Source organism: Scatophagus argus, chromosome 19 (assembly GCF_020382885.2).
Source record: "Scatophagus argus isolate fScaArg1 chromosome 19, fScaArg1.pri, whole genome shotgun sequence".
Lineage (NCBI taxonomy): Eukaryota > Metazoa > Chordata > Actinopteri > Scatophagidae > Scatophagus > Scatophagus argus.
The window spans coordinates 21,188,325-21,207,633 of NC_058511.1; the positions used below are offsets into that span (position 1 = coordinate 21,188,325).

At 39.5% G+C, this 19,309-nt stretch overlaps 3 protein-coding genes across 5 annotated transcripts in view; 1 reads left to right on the top strand and 2 right to left on the bottom strand.

Annotated features, from left to right (window-relative positions):
• Nucleotides 1-56: 56 nt before the first annotated feature.
• Nucleotides 57-4,517, bottom strand: LOC124051031. Its single transcript, XM_046374057.1, has 2 exons — nt 588-4,517; nt 57-102 (listed from the first exon to the last, which is right to left on the bottom strand). Exon 1 carries the CDS (start codon nt 3,589-3,591, stop codon nt 2,554-2,556), a length of 1,038 nt encoding a protein of 345 aa, XP_046230013.1. The 5' UTR covers nt 3,592-4,517; the 3' UTR covers nt 57-102; nt 588-2,553.
• A 690-nt stretch (nt 4,518-5,207) lies between these two features.
• LOC124050879 (gap junction Cx32.2 protein-like) lies at nt 5,208-11,475 on the top strand. The gene is made up of 2 exons (XM_046373823.1): nt 5,208-6,006; nt 7,094-11,475. The coding sequence occupies exon 2, from the start codon at nt 7,107-7,109 to the stop codon at nt 7,863-7,865; it is 759 nt and encodes a 252-aa protein (XP_046229779.1). The 5' UTR covers nt 5,208-6,006; nt 7,094-7,106; the 3' UTR covers nt 7,866-11,475.
• Nucleotides 11,476-15,937: 4,462 nt separating this feature from the next.
• The window catches only part of mcm9 (minichromosome maintenance 9 homologous recombination repair factor), a 44,962-nt gene continuing 41,590 nt past the window's right edge, over nt 15,938-19,309 (bottom strand). For all 3 annotated transcript variants that reach the window (XM_046372991.1, XM_046372989.1, XM_046372992.1), the window contains one exon: nt 15,938-17,853. In XM_046372991.1, the coding sequence (XP_046228947.1) occupies nt 16,044-17,853 (1,810 nt within the window). In that variant the 3' untranslated portion in view covers nt 15,938-16,043. The remainder of the gene's footprint in view (nt 17,854-19,309) is intronic.

Below are 19,309 nucleotides of genomic sequence, written 5' to 3' on the forward strand. Positions count from 1 at the left end.
AGACATGGCAGGAGATGCCATAGAAGCCATAGCAGCCGTAGAGGTGGATGGGATCTCCTGATCCTCTGCTACAGATGAGGCCTCTGTTGCTGGAGACTCATCCTGGGCAGGAGGCGCTCCAAAATGTTTTAACAGTGTTGCTGGAAGTGCATCAATGTAAACATGCATGAACGGCACACTGAAATACATTAGCTATCTCTTAATGTTATTACGCCTATTACATGCTATTAACCTACAGATTAACCAACGGGGAGAAATGCTACATTGCCCAAATTCTATTAACGTTATACTGAGACTGAAAATAATGGGCGAAATGTGGGCAACGTCCGTCTTTTTAAGGCTAGCTTACTGCACGGAAAATCCCGACGTCCAAATACAGTACGCAGCGATAACCAAATGGCCACAAAGCAATGACAGCAAGGAGCTGATAGCTTAAGTGTAGACACAGTTACTGGGATAATGTTCAGGTCAACTATAACTAGCGCACAAAACAGCAAACAAGCTAATGACCGCTAAACAATTAACGTTAGCCCCTTTTCATAACATAATTACAGTCGTACGCTACAGAGGGAACATTAGCTACATACCTTTATTTTTGGACCGTTTCTCCTCTTCTTCTTTCCTTTTCTTTCTGAAATAAGCACCCGATAGCTTTGGCCTTTTTCTGTCCATTGTGTTTATTACCTGTACCGGAGTCGCCTCGGGAATCAACAGGTTACGCTCATGCCAATGCCCTCTGACGTGACGGACAGCAGGGGTCAGGACTAAACCAACACATTGGTGGTGTACAGATCTCATCCACTCATCTCATTTTTGAATAGTAAGGCTGTATTATTGGCCTTCGCACAACCCACAGACGATAAACAAGAGTGTATGGAATTTGAAATAGGCCTACAGTAGGCAATTATCTAGTGTTATGAATGAAATTTACTTTGAGTGCTTTTTGATTCCATAACTGTGGAACAATTAGGAGGATCCCCGTTCCCCCTCCTCCTTATTCCAGTGGTTTGACCTCGGTGAGTGACCCTACCTCCACACCCACCCCCCTCTTGCAGAGATGCAGTAACTGCAGCGGCGCTCTCGGGGGGCGTAATTACAACGCCAGGGGGCGCCAATTATTAATTAATTATTTAAGTTTTTTTTTTTTTTAATCCTTTTTTTTTTTTTTTTGGGTGGGCGGGGCGGAGGTCCTCACATGCCGCCCCCAGCAAAGTGCCGCCCCGGGCGGCCGCCCAATTCGCCCATATGAGAAACCGCTACTGGGAGTGAATTCATTTTAACTGACATATTCTTCTGGCCGAAGCCAGCTTTCGGTTAAACAAAATAAATCTATATTATAGTCCAGTATTAACTAATTTACTAGTACAGCTTTAGATGAGAGAGATCTAACGCTTAACAGTCCACATTTAATTCTCCTATTTGTTGTAGCTGTGGAGGTGTTGGTGTTAGAGTCATTCTCCGAAACAGGTGCCATTTCCACTTTGCAATTTGTAAAATTTTCATGCAGAGCAAACTCCTTTTTTCAAAATCCACAACATGAAAGACATATTAATCCTCCAAGAAAACATATTTTCCCACCTCAGACATAAAATCCTTATTAATAATATCCTTTTTATTTAGACCTTGTAGCCATTTTTGTACCACCCCGTCACGGACAATATGTACACTACTTGAGTGATGGTACATTAAATAAATTTAAAAAATCTAATGTTTTGCTGCTAGTAAAATGTCCTTTTTTGGAAACCATCAATACAGTATGTAATTTAATCTGTTTTTTTTTCATTTTTAGGCTCATTAGCCGTGAAATATGAATTTCACATGTCAACGGTGTCATTGTTTTTGCAAAAAATATAGACCGACTTCAAAATTTGAAATAAAACTTATAGTCCTTTGATTAGTCCACAAAACAAGAACGTTATTCAACATTAATTTATGAAGCATTTCACTGTTTCCATCAATTTTTTAACAAGATGACCCTGTGACGGGGTGGTTATTGCTGTGACGGGGTGGTTCACTGTGACGGGGTGGTATGGACAAACTGTCTTTTTATATGATCTGTTGGTATTGTGACATTAGACACTTTTGTTAATTTTGTTAATAAATAATGGATATGAAAGTAGGCATGACTTAATGATACAAGAGCCAAAATATATTCATATACACACACACACACACACACATATACACATGTATATATATATATATATATTCATACATCACATATCAAAAATTAGGATTTATTAATACAACAAGAAAACAAAACAACAACTTACTAGAAAAGTTTAAGTATATTCATATGCTTGTAATAAACTTAGCAAATACTGATCATTTAATATGTGAATAACAACATGAAATATGCAATATTCAAAAATTTGATTAGCATTTCATTCTCCTTAAGGACATTTTAACAGTAATTATGAAAAATGGTTCAAAGGCAAAGAACAATTTAACTTTAACTCTTTGAAAAGAAACATGGACCGAACATTCAGAAATGAGCATATTATATCAGGGTGCTCCTAAAAAGAGGGGGAACTCTTGAAAGCCTCGGAAGCATCATGAAAGGGACTGGGAAAGTCGCCTCCATACATCTTTTTGAACCTCCATGTGACGGGATGTCACAGGCTGAGGTGCTCGAATGATTTCAAGCACCTCATCGAAGAGGTACCAGAGGATGTCCTCTCTTGCAGGCCAGAAGAACCTGTTGACTCCAGCACGATGCATACATTTCACAAGGGCATGCGTCTCGTCTATATTCAGGATGATCCCTGGATAAAGATCATTATCATATCTGAGAACACACCACTTCCCAAGGAGATCTCCAGACTCCCAAGCAATGGCTTCTGTCAGCCCCTTTTGGGCTGTCTGGTTAAAAGAGAAGTGCTTTGTTGTGAAGCACTGACATCTCAGCTGCTTGTGAGTGGAGCACATGCAGCTGACCTCTCTGTAAAAGATCTCCCCTGGAGTGAATGTTACCACCTGGTGGGTTCTCATTGTAGATGGCACTGGGGGGATCTGGCCTGGCATTCTTTCCACTGCCTGCTCCACTGCTTCATTCTCAATATAAAACAACTTGATAGTTGAAGTGTTTTCTTTGAGGACCTTATAAAGCTCACGGGCATCAGGTATGTCCCGGCCGTTGGTCACCAGCTTGTCTGCTGTTCTTTTCAGGGTCCCCCCAACACCATCAGGGGCCCCCTTGCCATGGCTTGCCTCAAAAAAGTTCCATGTGCCGCCTTTCAGACTACGTCTTGCAAGCTCTGTACTGAAAAGGAAGAAGTTCCCTTTCTGTTTGTACTGAGTACATGGTCCATCACTCAGAAAGTGTAGAACTGATACCTGCGGATATGTGGCTTGCAGATAATCCAGCACCGGATTCATGTGGTCCCATATAGCTGGGGGGCTTTTGTGTTTGGAGGATGACACAGTGCAAAAGCAAATGGGCTCTTTTTCACCACCAATGTACAAAACACCAGTGTGCAGATTAGCTTGTTGGTGTGAGGAGCCAAAGTGGACAGCTTGTATCTCTGAACTGTATTTGCATGTGTAGTTTTCAGAGAAGTCAATGTGAATCACTGCCTCCTCTTTAGACATGTTTTGTTTTAACTCTCTGCAGTAGGAGTACTGTTGTTTTATGTTGAATGTGTGCCATAATAATTAAATTAAATAACATAATTTGGACATAATTTTGTGAGTGAGTTGAAGAAGAACCACCCTGTCACATCCCTTACCACCCCGTCACAATAAAACATGTGACGGGGTGGTATGTGACGGGGTGGTAAATTTCATCCTAAAATGGCCGCTGTTCTCCAAGTGGTCAAGTTCCTGACCTAAGTGAGTATACTTTCAATTGAAAATATCATTTTCTTTACATTAATAATGTAAATTTTTTAATAAAAAACTGTTTTCCCTATCAATATTGCATGACGGGGTGGTTGGGTTGAGCTTGACGGACCTCATCTAAGATGAAAAAACAACAAAAAACCAATGAAAAAGAATGTCAGAACTTGCCTTCTTTGTTCCTGGCTGCTCCAGAGGTTCAAATTATGTCACTTCCTCTTTGTGATGTCACTTAAAGCAACAGTCAGTTATTTATAGACAAAACTGGTGAGTGTGACGGGGTGGTAAGACAAACTGAGGGACGCACACAAATAATACAATTTTTACCAAAAAGAATGTTTTTATCTTGAATAAATACATTTTAAGGAATCAGTGACACACTTATACTCGTGGAAATAATAAAGGTTTGATAAAAATCTGAATTGTATTTGGTGATATTTTGGATGCAAATGTTATGTTGGTCAATATGGACATGTGAAAATGGCCATGTACTCATGAAAATGATTAAAAATAGTATGTCACTTTCAAAAAATATAGTATTTACTCATATATCATGTTAACAAGAACAATGGAATTAAAAGCTTTAAGCTTTAGAAACATACTTTGGCACATTTTTTGTGCCTTATACACTTCATCAAACGTTGTGGACCCAAATGGCACTGGTTTGGTAGAATGACTCGTTAATCTTTAATATATATATATATATAAACATATATAAATATAAATATATTTTCTTATGTGATTTAATTAATTTAAGTAGACAGGGGACAGACAGTCTCTGCGGGATATTGGGTGGGTAACTGTTCCAATGGAAGCGCAGAGAGGCGTGTAGGACTGCAACTCTGCCTCCTGGTCTCAACTCTGGGTTGTCAGGGTTTTGGTTTAATAAGAAAGTCAGTCAGATTTCTAGATACGAGAGCTGCTCCATCCAAAGTGGGATGAACGCTGTCTCTCCTAATGAGACCAGGTCTTCCCCAAAATGTCTGCCAGTTATAGGCCCACATTGTTTGCTGGACACCACCTCGACGGCCAAACATGTCATCACTGGTCAGATTGGGTAGGGGTCCACAGAAAACTACGGAGTCCGACATAGTTTTTGCAAATGTACACGCCGATTCAACATTAATTTTTGTGACCTCCAACTGGTGCAGTCGAGTGTCATTACCGCTGACACGTATTACTATTTTACTGTATTTACACTTATCCTTAGCCAGCAGTTTTAGATAAGATTCAACGTTGCCCGCTCTGGCCCCAGGAATACATTTCACTATGGTCGCTGGTGTCACTAACTTCACATTTCTGACTATAGAGCTGCCAATAGCCAGAGCTGGTTTCTCAGCAGGTGTGTCGCTGAGTGGGGAGAACTTGTTGGAAACGTGAACTGGTTGGGGGTGAACCGTGGGCTTTTGCTTCGGACTATGCTTCCTCCGTACAGTCATCCAGCTTCCCTGGTTTCCTGGGTGCTCGGGAGCTACTGGGGGCCGACTGGAAGGAGCTAGGTTAAAAATGGGAGCAACCAAACTTTCCTGATTTTATGTAATGGAACTAAAACATTTGTAATCTCTGGAGCCATTACTGATCAGACTCTATGTGCAGTGTATACAGATTTTCTGTGCTGGGGTGTTATTTGACCAAACATTAATTTAATTTTAGGATTATACCACATTCTTCCTTGAGACCCAGTAATATAACAGGCATGTGTAATTTCAGTTTAAATTGTGCTTTAGTGATATTGTACATATGCCCAAACAAAATTTCAATGAAATGACAAGTTGAAGACCAGAAAGTATGTGAGTATTTTGTGAGTTTTTTTCTGATGACGAGTTCAGCCATGGCTACAGACTGTGAAAGTTGCTTCAATCTCAGCACGTTGCTAATAGGCATCTGACCAAACATTTTTAATGGAATGAGGGTTAGTCATCCATATCAGAACAGTTAATCCGGTGTCAGTTACTGTTAGTAGAGGATCACTGAACTGTAATTTCTTACCATCAGTTAATTTCAACATTACTGCGTGACAGACAGTCATGCTGTTTTGGAGCATGGGTGGGTCAGTCAGTCAGACCCGGGAGGAACCAGATGATTGTGCAATATCAGCCTGAATTATAAGAGGGAAGTAAAAGAATGACAGTGACAGTACAGAGACTGATTGAACAAGGCATTATTGAGGTAGGAACATTTGTCATTGTAATACGTTTTCATTTTCCACTAATAGCAATTATTAACCAGTTAAAATGTAAAAACTATTCTATAGAATTTAATGAGCTGATATTTCATTTCACATTAATCAGCAGTCTGGATGGCAAAATGTATTGTTACTAAATGGTAATAACAAACCCGAGTCTCACATTTTTGACAAATGTGATTTCAGATACCCGATTGATCTGAAATTTATGTGGTGTAAAAATCTGGCAAGGACCATCCACAATTACTAGTGTCAGCATTCAAAATTCAAAATCTAGCATAAAACAACACCATGGCAATATTCATGATGGAAAAATACATTTGTAAACAAACTGTGTTTGCTTAGAGTTTTATGAAGTGTTCCTGAGACCATTTAGTCATGTGTTTCACAATGTAGCAAACCCCGCCCACCCCATACACAAACATTGTCAATTAACCTCTTTAAATGTTATAAACAGTTATTTTTTTAACATTCCACACCTTTCAAAGACTTATGTTGCTCCTGTCCTAACTTGTTTCAAACATGTTACTGGCAACACATTCAGATTATATGGAGAATAGCACACATACCAATGTCCAAAAGAGTGTAACAAAATAAGCAAAACTATAGCTCTCTTGTGTTTTCAAGCAAGTGTTTTTTGAGCATTTCACAACTTTCCAAGGCTTTTGTTGTCCGAACTTGTTTGAAGTGTGTTGTTGGGACAAAATTCAGAATAACAAAGAAATCAGTAAAGCTTCTTCATTAATCGTCTTTGTAGCATCTTCAATTGAGTATATTCATGTTGTACACAGCTTTCCAGCCAGCAGGTTACTTATGTTGTATATGTTTTATTTTTCAATTTCGATTGTGTAGAATGTAGGTTACATATATGTATATGTAATACATAAGAGAGGAATGTAAGTGTGCACTGCTCATTGGATTGCTGCTGTAAATCACTTTCTTTAATTCTCTCATGTCTTATTTCAGTGTCCACTTTGATTGTGTGAAATGTGGTCACCTCATGCTGACTTGACCGGACATAAAATGTTATATCCCTGGTCTTCATTGCTTTCTTTGTCTTCTCCCTTGTAGATTGTCATTCATCATGGCGGAGTGGTCCTTCCTGTCTGCTTTGTTGGACAAGGTTCAGTCACATTCCACTGTAGTGGGGAAAGTCTGGATGAGTGTTCTTTTCCTCTTCAGGATCTTCATCCTGGCTGCTGGCGTAGATAAAATATGGGGAGACGAACAAGCAAACATGAAGTGTAACACCGAAAGTCCTGGTTGCAAAAACGCCTGCTATGATCAGTCCTTCCCCATATCTCATGCACGCTTCTGGGTCCTCCAGATCCTCTTTGTCTCCACACCAACACTTATCTATCTGGGCCACGTTCTGCTCGTGATTCGCAGAGAAAACAAGCTGAGGAGATGCATGGAGAAGAAAACTGCTAAGAATGGAATGATGAAAGCCCCAAAATATTCAAATGAACATGGAAAAGTGCAGCTCAAGGGAGTCCTGCTAGTCAGCTACATGATGCAGCTGCTGTTCAAGATCCTGCTTGAAGTGGCATTCATTGTAGGCCAGTACTACCTCTATGGCTTCATACTTATGCCTAGTAAGATTTCATTTCCAAACTATCCCTGTCCAGCACCAGTAGACTGCTTCATAAGTCGCCCCACAGAGAAGAGCATCTTTATCATGTTTATGTTGGCTATGGCCGTTCTCTCTGTGATCCTCAACATTTTGGAGATTTTCCACCTGATGATCTCAAAGATGAAGGTGAAGAAAAAGAGGACCAGTGACTTCACTACTGCAGAGAACAAACCAAACAGCAGTTCAACTGAAAGAGTTACACTTTGTTGAATGATTGTGAAAGGACGCTCAGCATCGATTCTATTCTTCTTGTTTCAGTGAATATTGTTAGACACAGAAATTGAGATAAGTTGCATAAATTGTGCTGCCAAGTGCATCTTGTGTGCCTACACTAATACCTTATAAACCTTCTTGAAAAAAATATTGGGACACCTGACCACAGGATTTTGGAGTGTTTCTGTGAGTATATTTGCAGCAGAGCATTTGTGAGGTTGGGCACTGATGTTGGAAGGCCTGGTTCCAATCTCCATTCCAGTTCATCCCAAAGGAGTCTGATGGAGTTGAAGTCAGGGTTCTGTGCGGGCCAGTCTATTTCCTCCACACCAAAATCATCTAACCATTTCTTAATGGCCCTTGCATTGTGCACTGAGGCACAGTCATGCTGGAATTACAATAGGGCATTCCCCAAACCGTTGTCACCACGTTGGAAGCATAGTCTGGTCCAAAATGTCTTTGTATGCTGAAGCATTAAGATTCCCTTCACTGGAAGTAAGGGGCTTAGCCAAACCCCTGAAAAACAGCTCTATTCCACACCTGATTTTAATATTAAAGATGTGTCCCAATACTTTTGTCCATATAGTGTAAATCAGGTCTTTGGTAAGATGTAGAAAAGACTGTTTTCAACCCAAACTGCATCTATGTGGTCAATGTAAATAGGAGACAATCTGATCCAAAAAGTATAGAATGTAGTGTATCCTTGTGGGACACTTAAATGTAAGCAGAATGTTTTATATTAAGCTGGCAGGAATTATGACGTCGATCACTCCATTTTTTAACTGTAATAAATCTGTCTCATCCTATATTTTTTGTTTGATTGACGCAAAACTTGCTACACTGCTTCTTAAGACACCACAAATGATGCAGCCAGAGTTTTGAATTATCAAAAACTGAGGCCACAGTACATCATAATGATCAACTGTAAAGACATACAGCAAATTCTTGCTAAATTAATCCTTAGTATTCATGATAGAAAATATCATGGTAGATGTGTCAAATCAATCACCAATTTTATCTCCAAAACTTATTTTTTAACTATTGTCAATGGAAAATAGCATCTTTCAACTTCAATTTCTCATGTATGGAGCAATCAGTCTTTGTAAAAACAAAAAATAAAACAAAAACAAACAAACAAAAAACCAGGACAATACAGACTACCTAGGTCATGGTGTCATAGTGTGAAACCACTGATAAGCGAAAAGTCCAGGGCTTGTTCTTGGTGCCTTGGTGTGTTTAAGGTTGTGGGCTTGAGCCCCAGTCAATGGAGAAAGTATGATTACTAATCAGTAAATGTGCTCAGGACCCTCTATTTGGCATGTCTTATCTACCCTGTTATGTCCCACTTCCAACACACCAGATTCAAAAGATCTGCTCATCATGAAGTGCTGCTGAAGCCTGTTAAGAACCCACTTATTTGAAGCTGGTGTGTTGGAGCAGTGACACCTCTTCAACACAGAGAGCAGGGTCTCCCATGACCAGGACTGGATTAGATACATTTGATTTCAAAGAGTTTTTAATTTAGAAATTTTAAGTAATTATAGTCTAGGCTGGTCTGCTGGTGGACCCTCAAGTATTTGTCATATCCATGTGTGAAGTCAATTCATAATTCATGCCTACTCAAAGCTCTTCTCTGGGTAGCTCAACATATTCATGAAAAATTATTAGTGACAACACATAGTAGATATACAGTTCTATTCACAATAATAGCAGTCCAACATCGCTAACCAGATCAATCACTGTTTTTGGTAGAAATTACATTTCTACATGGCAAATAATTTACTGGTAGGTGTAGGAGAGTAACGAAACCAAAAGATCCAACAGTCATGACATGCATACTGCTGATTCTGTGTAACAGAACCATTAAGAAGAACCACTCCCTACAGTGGTTCACAGGGGAGAACCACTCCCCACAGTCATATTAATACTCACATTTCTCAACAGTAAGTATTATGGGCGATTTCAGTATCCATGTGGACAATGGTAACGATAGCCTTTGCACAGCATTTATCTCTTCATTAGATTCAATCGGCTTCTGTCAGTGTGTACATAAACCCACTGACTGTTTTAATCACCCTCTTGACCTTGTTCTGACATATGACATTGAAGTAGAACATTTAATAGTCTTAGAACAAAATCCTCCTTTTCTGACCATTGTTTAATGACTTTTGAGTTTGTATTACTTGACTACATACCACCAAGAAAAAAACTCTACACTAGATCTCACTAGTATCTATATCACTAGTATCTCACACTAGATACCTGTCTGATAGTACTGTGGCTAAATTTAAGGAAGCAATTGTATTGTCATTTACTACAGTATCATGTCCCGGTACTGCAGAACATTACAATATTAAAGACTTATAGTCCCTCTCAAATCGACCATTGTGTGGACAGTGCAAGAATTTAAACATTAGAGACAAAATTCAACACCTACTGATCTCAGATGGTATTGATCTACTATCAAACACTGGAAACAGCAGTAGAACCAGATAATTATCTTGACTGCTTTACTCTCATTGACCTTCACCAGTTAAATTCATTCATATTTCCATCTAAACCAACAGCATACCTCTTAGACCCTCTCCCATCTAAGCTGCTCAAAGAAGTTTTACCTTTACTTAGCACCTGTCTATTATGTATCATCAATCTGTCCCTAATCACATGCTATGTACCCTAGTCCTTTAAAGTAGCTGTAGTCACTTGACCCAGACATTTTAAGCAACTATAGACCAATATCAAATCTTCCATTTCTCTCTAAGATCCTTGAGAGAACAGTCGCCAATCAGCTATGTGACTTTCTACATAGTAATAGCTTATCTGAGGACTTTCAATCGGGCTTTAGAGCTCATCATAGCACAGAAACAGCATTGGTCAAAGTCAGAATTGACCTCCTCCTGGCATCAGACAAGAGACTTATCTCTGTCCTTGTACTGTTAGACCGTAGTGCTGCATTTGACACCACTGACCATTCCATCTTACTACACAGATTGGAACACCGCCTAACAATGGCATTAAAGGAACTCCATTAAGCTGGGTTTATTACCTCCAGGCTGGATCATTGTAACTCTCTTTAATCAGGTTGCCCCAATAAGTCTCTAAAGACACTAGCAACTGCACAATTACTCACAAGAACTAGCATTAGAGATCATATTTCTCATCATATCATATTGGCTTCTCTCCATTGGCTATCTGTAAAATTCAGGATAGAGTTTAAAATTCTTCTCATCACATATAAAGCCCTGAAAGGCCAGGCACCATCATATCTTAAAGAGTTGATAGAACCCTATTATCCCACCAGAGCTTTATGTTCTCAAGATGCAGGATTACTTGTGGATCCTAAAGTCTTCAAAAGTAGATCGGGAACCACAGTCTTTAGTTATCAAACTCCTCTATTGTGGAACCATCTTCCAGTTTCGGTCCGGGAGGCGGACACCCTCTCCACGTTTAAGAGTTGACTTGAAACTTTCCTTTCTGATAAAGCTTATAGTTAGGACTGGCCTAGACTATGCTGCTATAGGCTCAGACTGCCGGGGGATCACCCACGACGCACTGAGCTCTCTCTTCCTCTCCTTCTGCACACATTTATGTCCCATTAATGCAAGTCACTAACTCAACTTCTTTGCTGGAGTCCTTGTGCTTTCTCGTCTCGCAGGTTCCCATGGATCGTGGATCTCCTGCTGTGGCCCTGCTTGAAACCTACTGCGATTACCACTGTTTAGTCATAATGTATTTTAATTCTGTTATTACTCTGTGCAGCTACTACCATTATTATTGTTACTACTATTGTTATCATAATCATCATAGTACCTTGTGTATACTTCATCATTATCATTATCTACAGTTCCAATACTTTTGGTATTAGTGCTGTTACTACACATCTCTGTTTGTGTGCTCCTTCTCTCATGCACCACCTGGCTCCCTCTCTCTCTCTTTCGCTCTGTCTGTCTCTCTCAACCAAAACAGTCAAGGCAGATGGTCGCCCATGTAGAACCGGGGTCTGCTCCGAGGTTTCTCCCCTCTAAAAGGATGTTTTTCCTTGCCACTGTCGCCAAGCGCTTGCTCAAGGGGGCATGTTGGGTTCTCTATATTACAAAATGTAATTAAAGAGTATAGTCTAGACCTGCTCTAATTGGAAACTGTCATAAGATAGCTTTTGTTGTGAATTGGCACTATATAAATGAACTGAATTAAAAATTGAAATTAATTGAAAGGGGCATGTTCAAAATAATTGCAGTGCATAGTTTAATTTGTGAGATCATTAATTCTGCGAAGAAACAAGCGTCAAACAGGTGGCTCTTATTTAAGGATGAAGGCAGCAAATGTTGTACATGCTGGTTATAGTGCATTTCTCTCTGAAAATCTGAGTAAAATGGGTTGTTCCACACATTGTTCAGAAGAATAGCGTACTTTGATTAAAAAGTTGATTGGAGAGGGGACAACTTATAAAATGCAGAAAATGATAGGCTGATCAGCTAAAATGACCTCAAATGCTTTAAAATGGCAGCCAAAGCCAGAAAGACATGGAATAAATGGATTGAAGAATAGCCAAATTAGCAACAATCAGCTCCAGGGAGATCAAAGAAGGTCTAAAGTTACCTGTGAGTACTGTAACAATTAGAAGACACCTACGTGAAGCCAAGCTATCAGCAAGAAGCCCACGCAAAGTCCCATTGTTGCAAAAACTACATGTGCTGAAGAGGTTACAATTTGCAAAAAAAAATACACTGACAGGCCTAAAGAGAAATGACGATAACATTTTGTGGACTGATGAAAGCAAGACTGTTTTCTATGGGTCTTGGGCCAGACAGTTTATCAGATGATCCCCAAACACAAGACAGTGAAGCATGGTGGCGCATGATATGAGGGTGTTTCTCATACTATGGTGTTGGCCTATTTATTGCATACAATGGATCAGTTTGAATACAACAAAATACATGAAGAGATCATGCTGCCTTGTGCTGAAGAGGAAATGCCCTTGAAATGGGTGATGACCCCAAACACACCAGTAAGTGAGCAGCACCTCGGGTCCAGACCAACAAGATTAACGTTATGGAGAGGCCAGCCCAATCCTCGGACCTTAATCCAATAGAAAACTTGTGGGGTGACACCAAAAATGCTGTTTTGGAAGCAAAACCAAGAAAGGCAGACGAATTGTGGCATGTAGTCCAATCATCCTGGGCTGGAATGCCAGAATTTGGTTGACTCATGCATCACATCAACACAGATGTAAAGCAGTTCTCAGAAACAGTGGTTATACAACTAAATGTTAGTTCAGTGATTCACAGGAAAGCTAAATCTTCATCCATTTTTCAATTTATACAGTAAACGTTTGAGTTTGTAAAGGAAAATGCAGCTTAATATTCCTTTTTCTTCACTTTGTATAAATAGATTTGATAAATCTTTCTTCGTGTTTTGAGTTGGAAGAGAATATGCAGTGTTCTCAATGCATTTCGGTGTATGGAAATAAAAGCTATTATAAGGATTTTGAACTTCATTCACCCTTTTAAACACACTGCTGTTATTTTGAACACAATTGTATCTACTAAGGTTTGCGCTGTTTGATTTAGAGACATGATTTCAAACTCTTGCTGCATTTAAAGTACTTAATGTAATTTTAATCATGAAATGAATTAATTAATAAAACAGCGAAAGAAATTAATAATGTACTTAAGCTTGATACCTTTACTTCTGAAATAAACAAGGGAATAGTGTAAAGTACAGCAGGTCGGAATCAGAATGAATAGCAGCAATAAATCAAAGCCAAAGTGCATAACCCCAGTCTTTACACTGCTATTTACTATAGATATGATTGTTTTTAGGGCTATCCAAATTTTTCAGGAACCAGAAAAAAAAGTATATTCTTTGGCAAATTAAATTTATTGTTTGTAAACCATAGGAATTAAGTCATTACTGACTTTGAATCTTGCTAGCGTAATACTAGTTTTCGGGCGCACGTTTGAGCCAAAACAGAGTGGACTAGGAATATCATACTGCTAAAGTTGGCCCTGTTTACTTGAGTATTGAACAGTGTTTCTATTACATTATGATTATGATTGTAGTACAAACATACTCTCAGGTATTACCAGGCAGACAGAGTTAAAGCTACTGAAAAACTTTCAATACACCAGTGCTTCTCAAATAGTGGGGCGCACCCCCCTGGGGGGGGCGCGGTGCGATGCCAGGGGGGGCGTGTGTGACCCTGGAGAACACGCTTTTGTTGCCGTACTAGAATAAAGTGTAATTGCACATCCACTACAGTAGTTGGCAGTGGCGCTCTCATTGTCAAAGTGTGCGCAAGGAGTATTAGCTCTATGGTGTAGCGGGTTTTTTGCACCGAGCAGGCGATATGAAGTGCAGTAAACGAACCCTTAAGAGACAACATGAAGAAATTTTTAACAGGGATGAAAAGAAAGGCGGAGAGAGACGAAGATAATGAGACAAAAGTAACTCACCCGAAAGCTCAGACGAGGAAATATGACGACGCATATGTAGCGCTTGGTTTCACTACAGTGACTACAGTGGGAGACGAGGAAAGACCGGTGTGTTTACTGTGTCTAAAAATGCTGGCAGCGGACAGCATGAAGCCAAATAAATTAAGGCGCCACTTGAAGACATTACATCCCAATCATGCTGATAAGCCGCTGGAGTTTTTTCAGCGAAAACGTGCCGAATATTGCCAACAATCATCCCGCTTTGTGAATGCTACTTCAGTAAACCAGCGAGCACTGTTAGCATCATATTATTACATATTATTATTACTATTATTTATAGTCGCGGCGGAGAGTTGGGGGGGCGCGAATTGTTTTCTTCTTGCTGGGGGGGAGGGCGCAACAGAAAATAATTGAGAAGCACTGCAATACACCAACATATAAAATGAACGGTCTTAATTTTTTTCTTTCCAAGTGATTACGGATTAAGTGGGATAATACACTTGTCCATCATCAGGAATTAATGGACAGGGAGTTGGATGGTTCTGGCCTCCCCGTCTTCCATTAATTCCTGGTAACAGACACTTTGTGGGGCATTATACCTTAAATATTGCTGCGTTGGGCAGGACAGCAGTACAGTGGTTGACACTGTTGCCTCACAGCAAGGTTCAGGTGTTCCTGCTTCCTCCCACAGTTCCTAAAACATGCACATTAGGTTAATTGGCTACTCTGCACTGGCCCTAAGTGTGTGTGTGTGTGTGTGTGTGGGGGGGGGGGGTTGTTGGTCTTTGTGTCAACCCTGCAATTGACTGGCGAAAAATCTAGGATATACCTTGCCTCTCGCCCCTTGTCAGCTGGGACAGGCTTCAGTTCCATTGTGACCCAGATGGATAAGCGGTATAGAAAATGGATTTTGTTGTGTTAATGACTTGAGTTAATTAATGATTGAAAAATATCTAAATGGTTTTCATTAGCAGAAAAGAGCTGGCTTAGTTTCCGTCTTGTGACTTCTACAGCTTCAGTCGACCAGAGGTACCGGTAGTTGTACATGAAGGGAGAGTGTCTCTGGAGACACAGAAGAATGGTCTCCTTGATTTTTCTCTGCAAAACAGTGATTGTTGATTGATAACCCATGAACTGTTCCCAGTCCATACTTGCAATAATTTTAAAAAATAATGCACAAATCAAAAATGTGCCGTTTCTTATTTTGCAGCATTGCGCCCAGTGGACTAATACAACTGTTTGTTTTTTTTCAGTTTTAAAGATAGATTAGAAATAGATTTACCTGTTTTATGATCAGATTTGCTGAAGGGATTAAAACCAATTAACATAACAAGTACGTAGTGTGGTCAAAGTAAAATTAATATCACTTACACATTTGAGCAGCAGGCAACAAAGTAACACATTTTAAGAAGTTAACTGGCAATCCTCAAAAAAAGGGGTCAGTTGTTCAAAAACAAGGATGGGGCCCAAGTTCACCACTGGTTGGTAAAAAACTGTGTGGGTAAACAGTCATCCTAGGCACAGTTGCAAGGAATTTAGGGATTTCACCCTCTACAATCCAAGATATCATCAAAAGATTCAAAGAATCTGGAGAAATACAGCCAAAAATCAACACTGAATGAATTGATGCAAACCTGAACTTCTCCAATGAGTTAACATTTATTCCCAGCAAAGAAATCAACTGACGTACCCCAGAGAAAAAAATGATGTGAAGTACTTTACTGATCCATATGCACACATTTCAGACGTTGGCTTTCTTTGCAACCTCTCGGTCCCAGTCGGTGTCAAGAACATCACTGGCTAAGTCAACTGAGCCAAACAAAGACAATCCTGAAAAAAGACCCCTAGAACTATCAACACTACTTGGTGGAAGTCCCAGCTCAAGATGCTTTCTCTTCTTCAGAGTGACAGTGTTTTGACAGACAACAGGACCATCATTCACTACTTTAAAATTGTTACTATGTTTTGCAGAATGAGCAGGCTCTATCTGCTTTTCTATGCACTTGGTCTTAGATGTTGTTTTAGTTGGTGACTCTGTCCCTTGTTCATGTTTTTGTTCTGCTGTGAGCTCAGTGGCTGGCGGGGGTAATATGTCATTTATTTTGTCATAAATTATCTTCGTTCTTAGAGTTTTCTCGTTTTTCCCATTTCCTCTTGACCATTCAGCACAGGCTCTTCTAAGTGGACTTTTTTCCACTTTCATTCGAGCTGTGGTTGTGGATTCAGTTGGACAGATAAATGAGAATCTTGAAAGTTTAGCAAGGGTGGAGTAGGCCACAGCAGGCTTGGTGTGGCCTGATTCGGATGGTTCCGCACCACAGATGTAAGTGCTTGGTTTTAAAGATGGGACACAAGTAAAGCTATCTACTTTGGTCTCATCAATGGCATTGACTCCAGTTCTTTGTTGATGACACAGATTTTCTGTATCGCCTCTACCCTTTATTCTATCTAGAGATTTTACTCGTGCCACTTCATCCTTTCCCAAGGAAAATATATCCTTTCCCAGCTCTTCTGATGTAAAATGAAGACTAGCTTCAGACCCGCTGTCTTGCACGTCACTAGCACAGCTCATCTGCTTTCTTCTATCTTCAGAAAGAATTTGGTTCTGGTTCTGTCTCTTGTTCTTCTCTGTGTCTGTATGTGGGCTTGCTGAATTATCATCACTTACAGGCTTCTGTTTACTTACTCCGCTTTCTATGTTGGTGTGAAAATCTCTGTTTCCTGAATTACACTGATTTTGGAACTCTGCAATAACATTAAGGTCACATTTGTGGACTGATGATGTAATCTTTCTTGGTCTGAAAACAAAGCTTGGCAACTTTGCATGCATTTTTTTTCTTGTTTCAGCTTCAGCTACTACCTTTTCCTGTAGTACAACACTATTATTCTTTGTCCAAATCTGGTCCCAGCTCTTAACGAATGACTGTGTGCTGCTAATGAGGGATTCTGAAGGTGTATCTAAAACATCAGTCACATTTTTTCTCGCACTGTTTACAGACACCACCTGGTTTCCTTGTCCTTCTCCTCCCTCTCTGTTACACTGCTGATGATTTACCTCCAGCTCCCTGAGTCTTTGGTCTCTCATATTCTTTGAGACTTTCTGAAACACACACCCAAATGACTCTGAATATTTTTCATCCGTATGTCTCTTAGCTTGCTCTTCTCGGGTTATAGAGCACTGTTCTTCAATGTTTTCATTTTTCTGTTTTTTTTTGTTTTCTTCTTCTGAAGCAGAGATTACTGTTCCAAAAAGATCTGAAAGGGCATCACAGGTTGAGCCACTGTTACATAGAATGTCTTCAGTTTGACAGTTTGGCGCTTTGGTTACTGTAGACATTTCTGACCAGCTGGAATCCGATTTCCTTTTTAGGGGTTCTTGCGTTGATGTAATTATGGGCAAGGCCATACCACCTGGCAAAAGTGAAGGAGTGATGGAGTAGAAGTCAAAGACATCACCGTTGCAATTACTGGTGATGTCATGGTGGTGTGCACTGTTGATGGGAATAGTGTCTCTAGTTGGTGGGGAGGCCTCTAAGGTGTTGCTTTTTATCCTAGAAACAAAGAAAAAGTAGATGAAGTCCTATGGGGTGATGTTAGAAGCTATAGGAATGCTTTTATGTTTCTATAACTTTTATGTATGTACAGTTCTGTGGCACAGAATTCTACAAATTACCCATGGTTATCCAAAAACATTAAACATCACAATTAGTCCGTGAGCCAGGGCCCCAAAATATGGAAACCGTTACCGAAAAAGTGGCAAAGACTACCATACCTTTTCGGAAAGCTTGGAATCTCAGCTTTCCAATGATGTATGATGGCCATCTGACAAGAGTAGCTGTTTTGAGTTATCACACATAATGTAGACCAAGGTTGAGAAAATAATGCATATAAATCAAGCAAAGCATTGGCAAAGTTAAAAAGCTATATTGGACATATTATAATATTTAATTTTGTTATGTTTGGTATCATTTTAAAGGGGAGACTCTGAGCTTTCATTTAAACCATTTTGTGAACATTTTGGATTAGTATAGCCAACCCTGGAGCTCTTCAAATTTTTAATCACACACATTTTCCTGCCATTTCCGCCTAATTCATCTTTTGTCTTTTAGTCCTGTGGCACCAGGGAGCATCAGAGAAACTAAATTCAAACACTGAAATACTGGCATGACCCTAAGGATTCAGAAAATGTATCATTTACCCATATTATCTGATTTGGAGGGGGTGATTTTCAGTCTTATATCAGACATGGCGTTTTTCAAAAGACAGAAACAGAAGTGTACTATTAGCCTATCCCTAGGCTAATTTCTTGATATGTCAAGTTGAAAGTCTGAGGTAAGTATTTTTTAGAAAAAGTTGTTATTAAGCATTTTCATCATTTTTAGATAGTTCAAAGGGTCCTTAAAACACAACAACCACATGTAGCCTAATTTATATGAGGTCCACACTTTTGTGGAATTTACATTTAAAAATGACTGTTCTCTGGTGAGAAATACTGGTAAATAGGGTAAAACTTTTATATAACACCACAAAACTTCCCCAGTTTATCACATACATTAAGAGAAGTATTGCTTGTATTTCAGGTTTTCTTAAAAGTAATAGCTTAATATGCAAATTAGGCTTAATTTACTGAAATAGGCGCTAATTTTGGAGAAATGTTCAAACTTGACATGTATTGGATGAGGCCACATTTAAAGTTATTATTGTGGTTTAAGCAGTTTAAACATGTAAATAATGGGCTTGTAATAAATAAAAACAGAATGCAACGATGGTTGCTATGCAGACTGCACTCTGCCACAAATCAAAGCGTCCCTAGCTGGACAGGTTACAATATCTTAGCATCAAACTCTGTTGATTTTATTCCCAGTGTTGTCAGCTATCTGCCAACCATCAATGCCCCAGCTACCCAGATGGCAAGTGTTCATGAAATTCTCTTTCAAAGTAAGAAAATCATGACTTTCTTACACATCAGGCACTCTACTGTAAAGTTACAGAAATTCTGTGGGCACA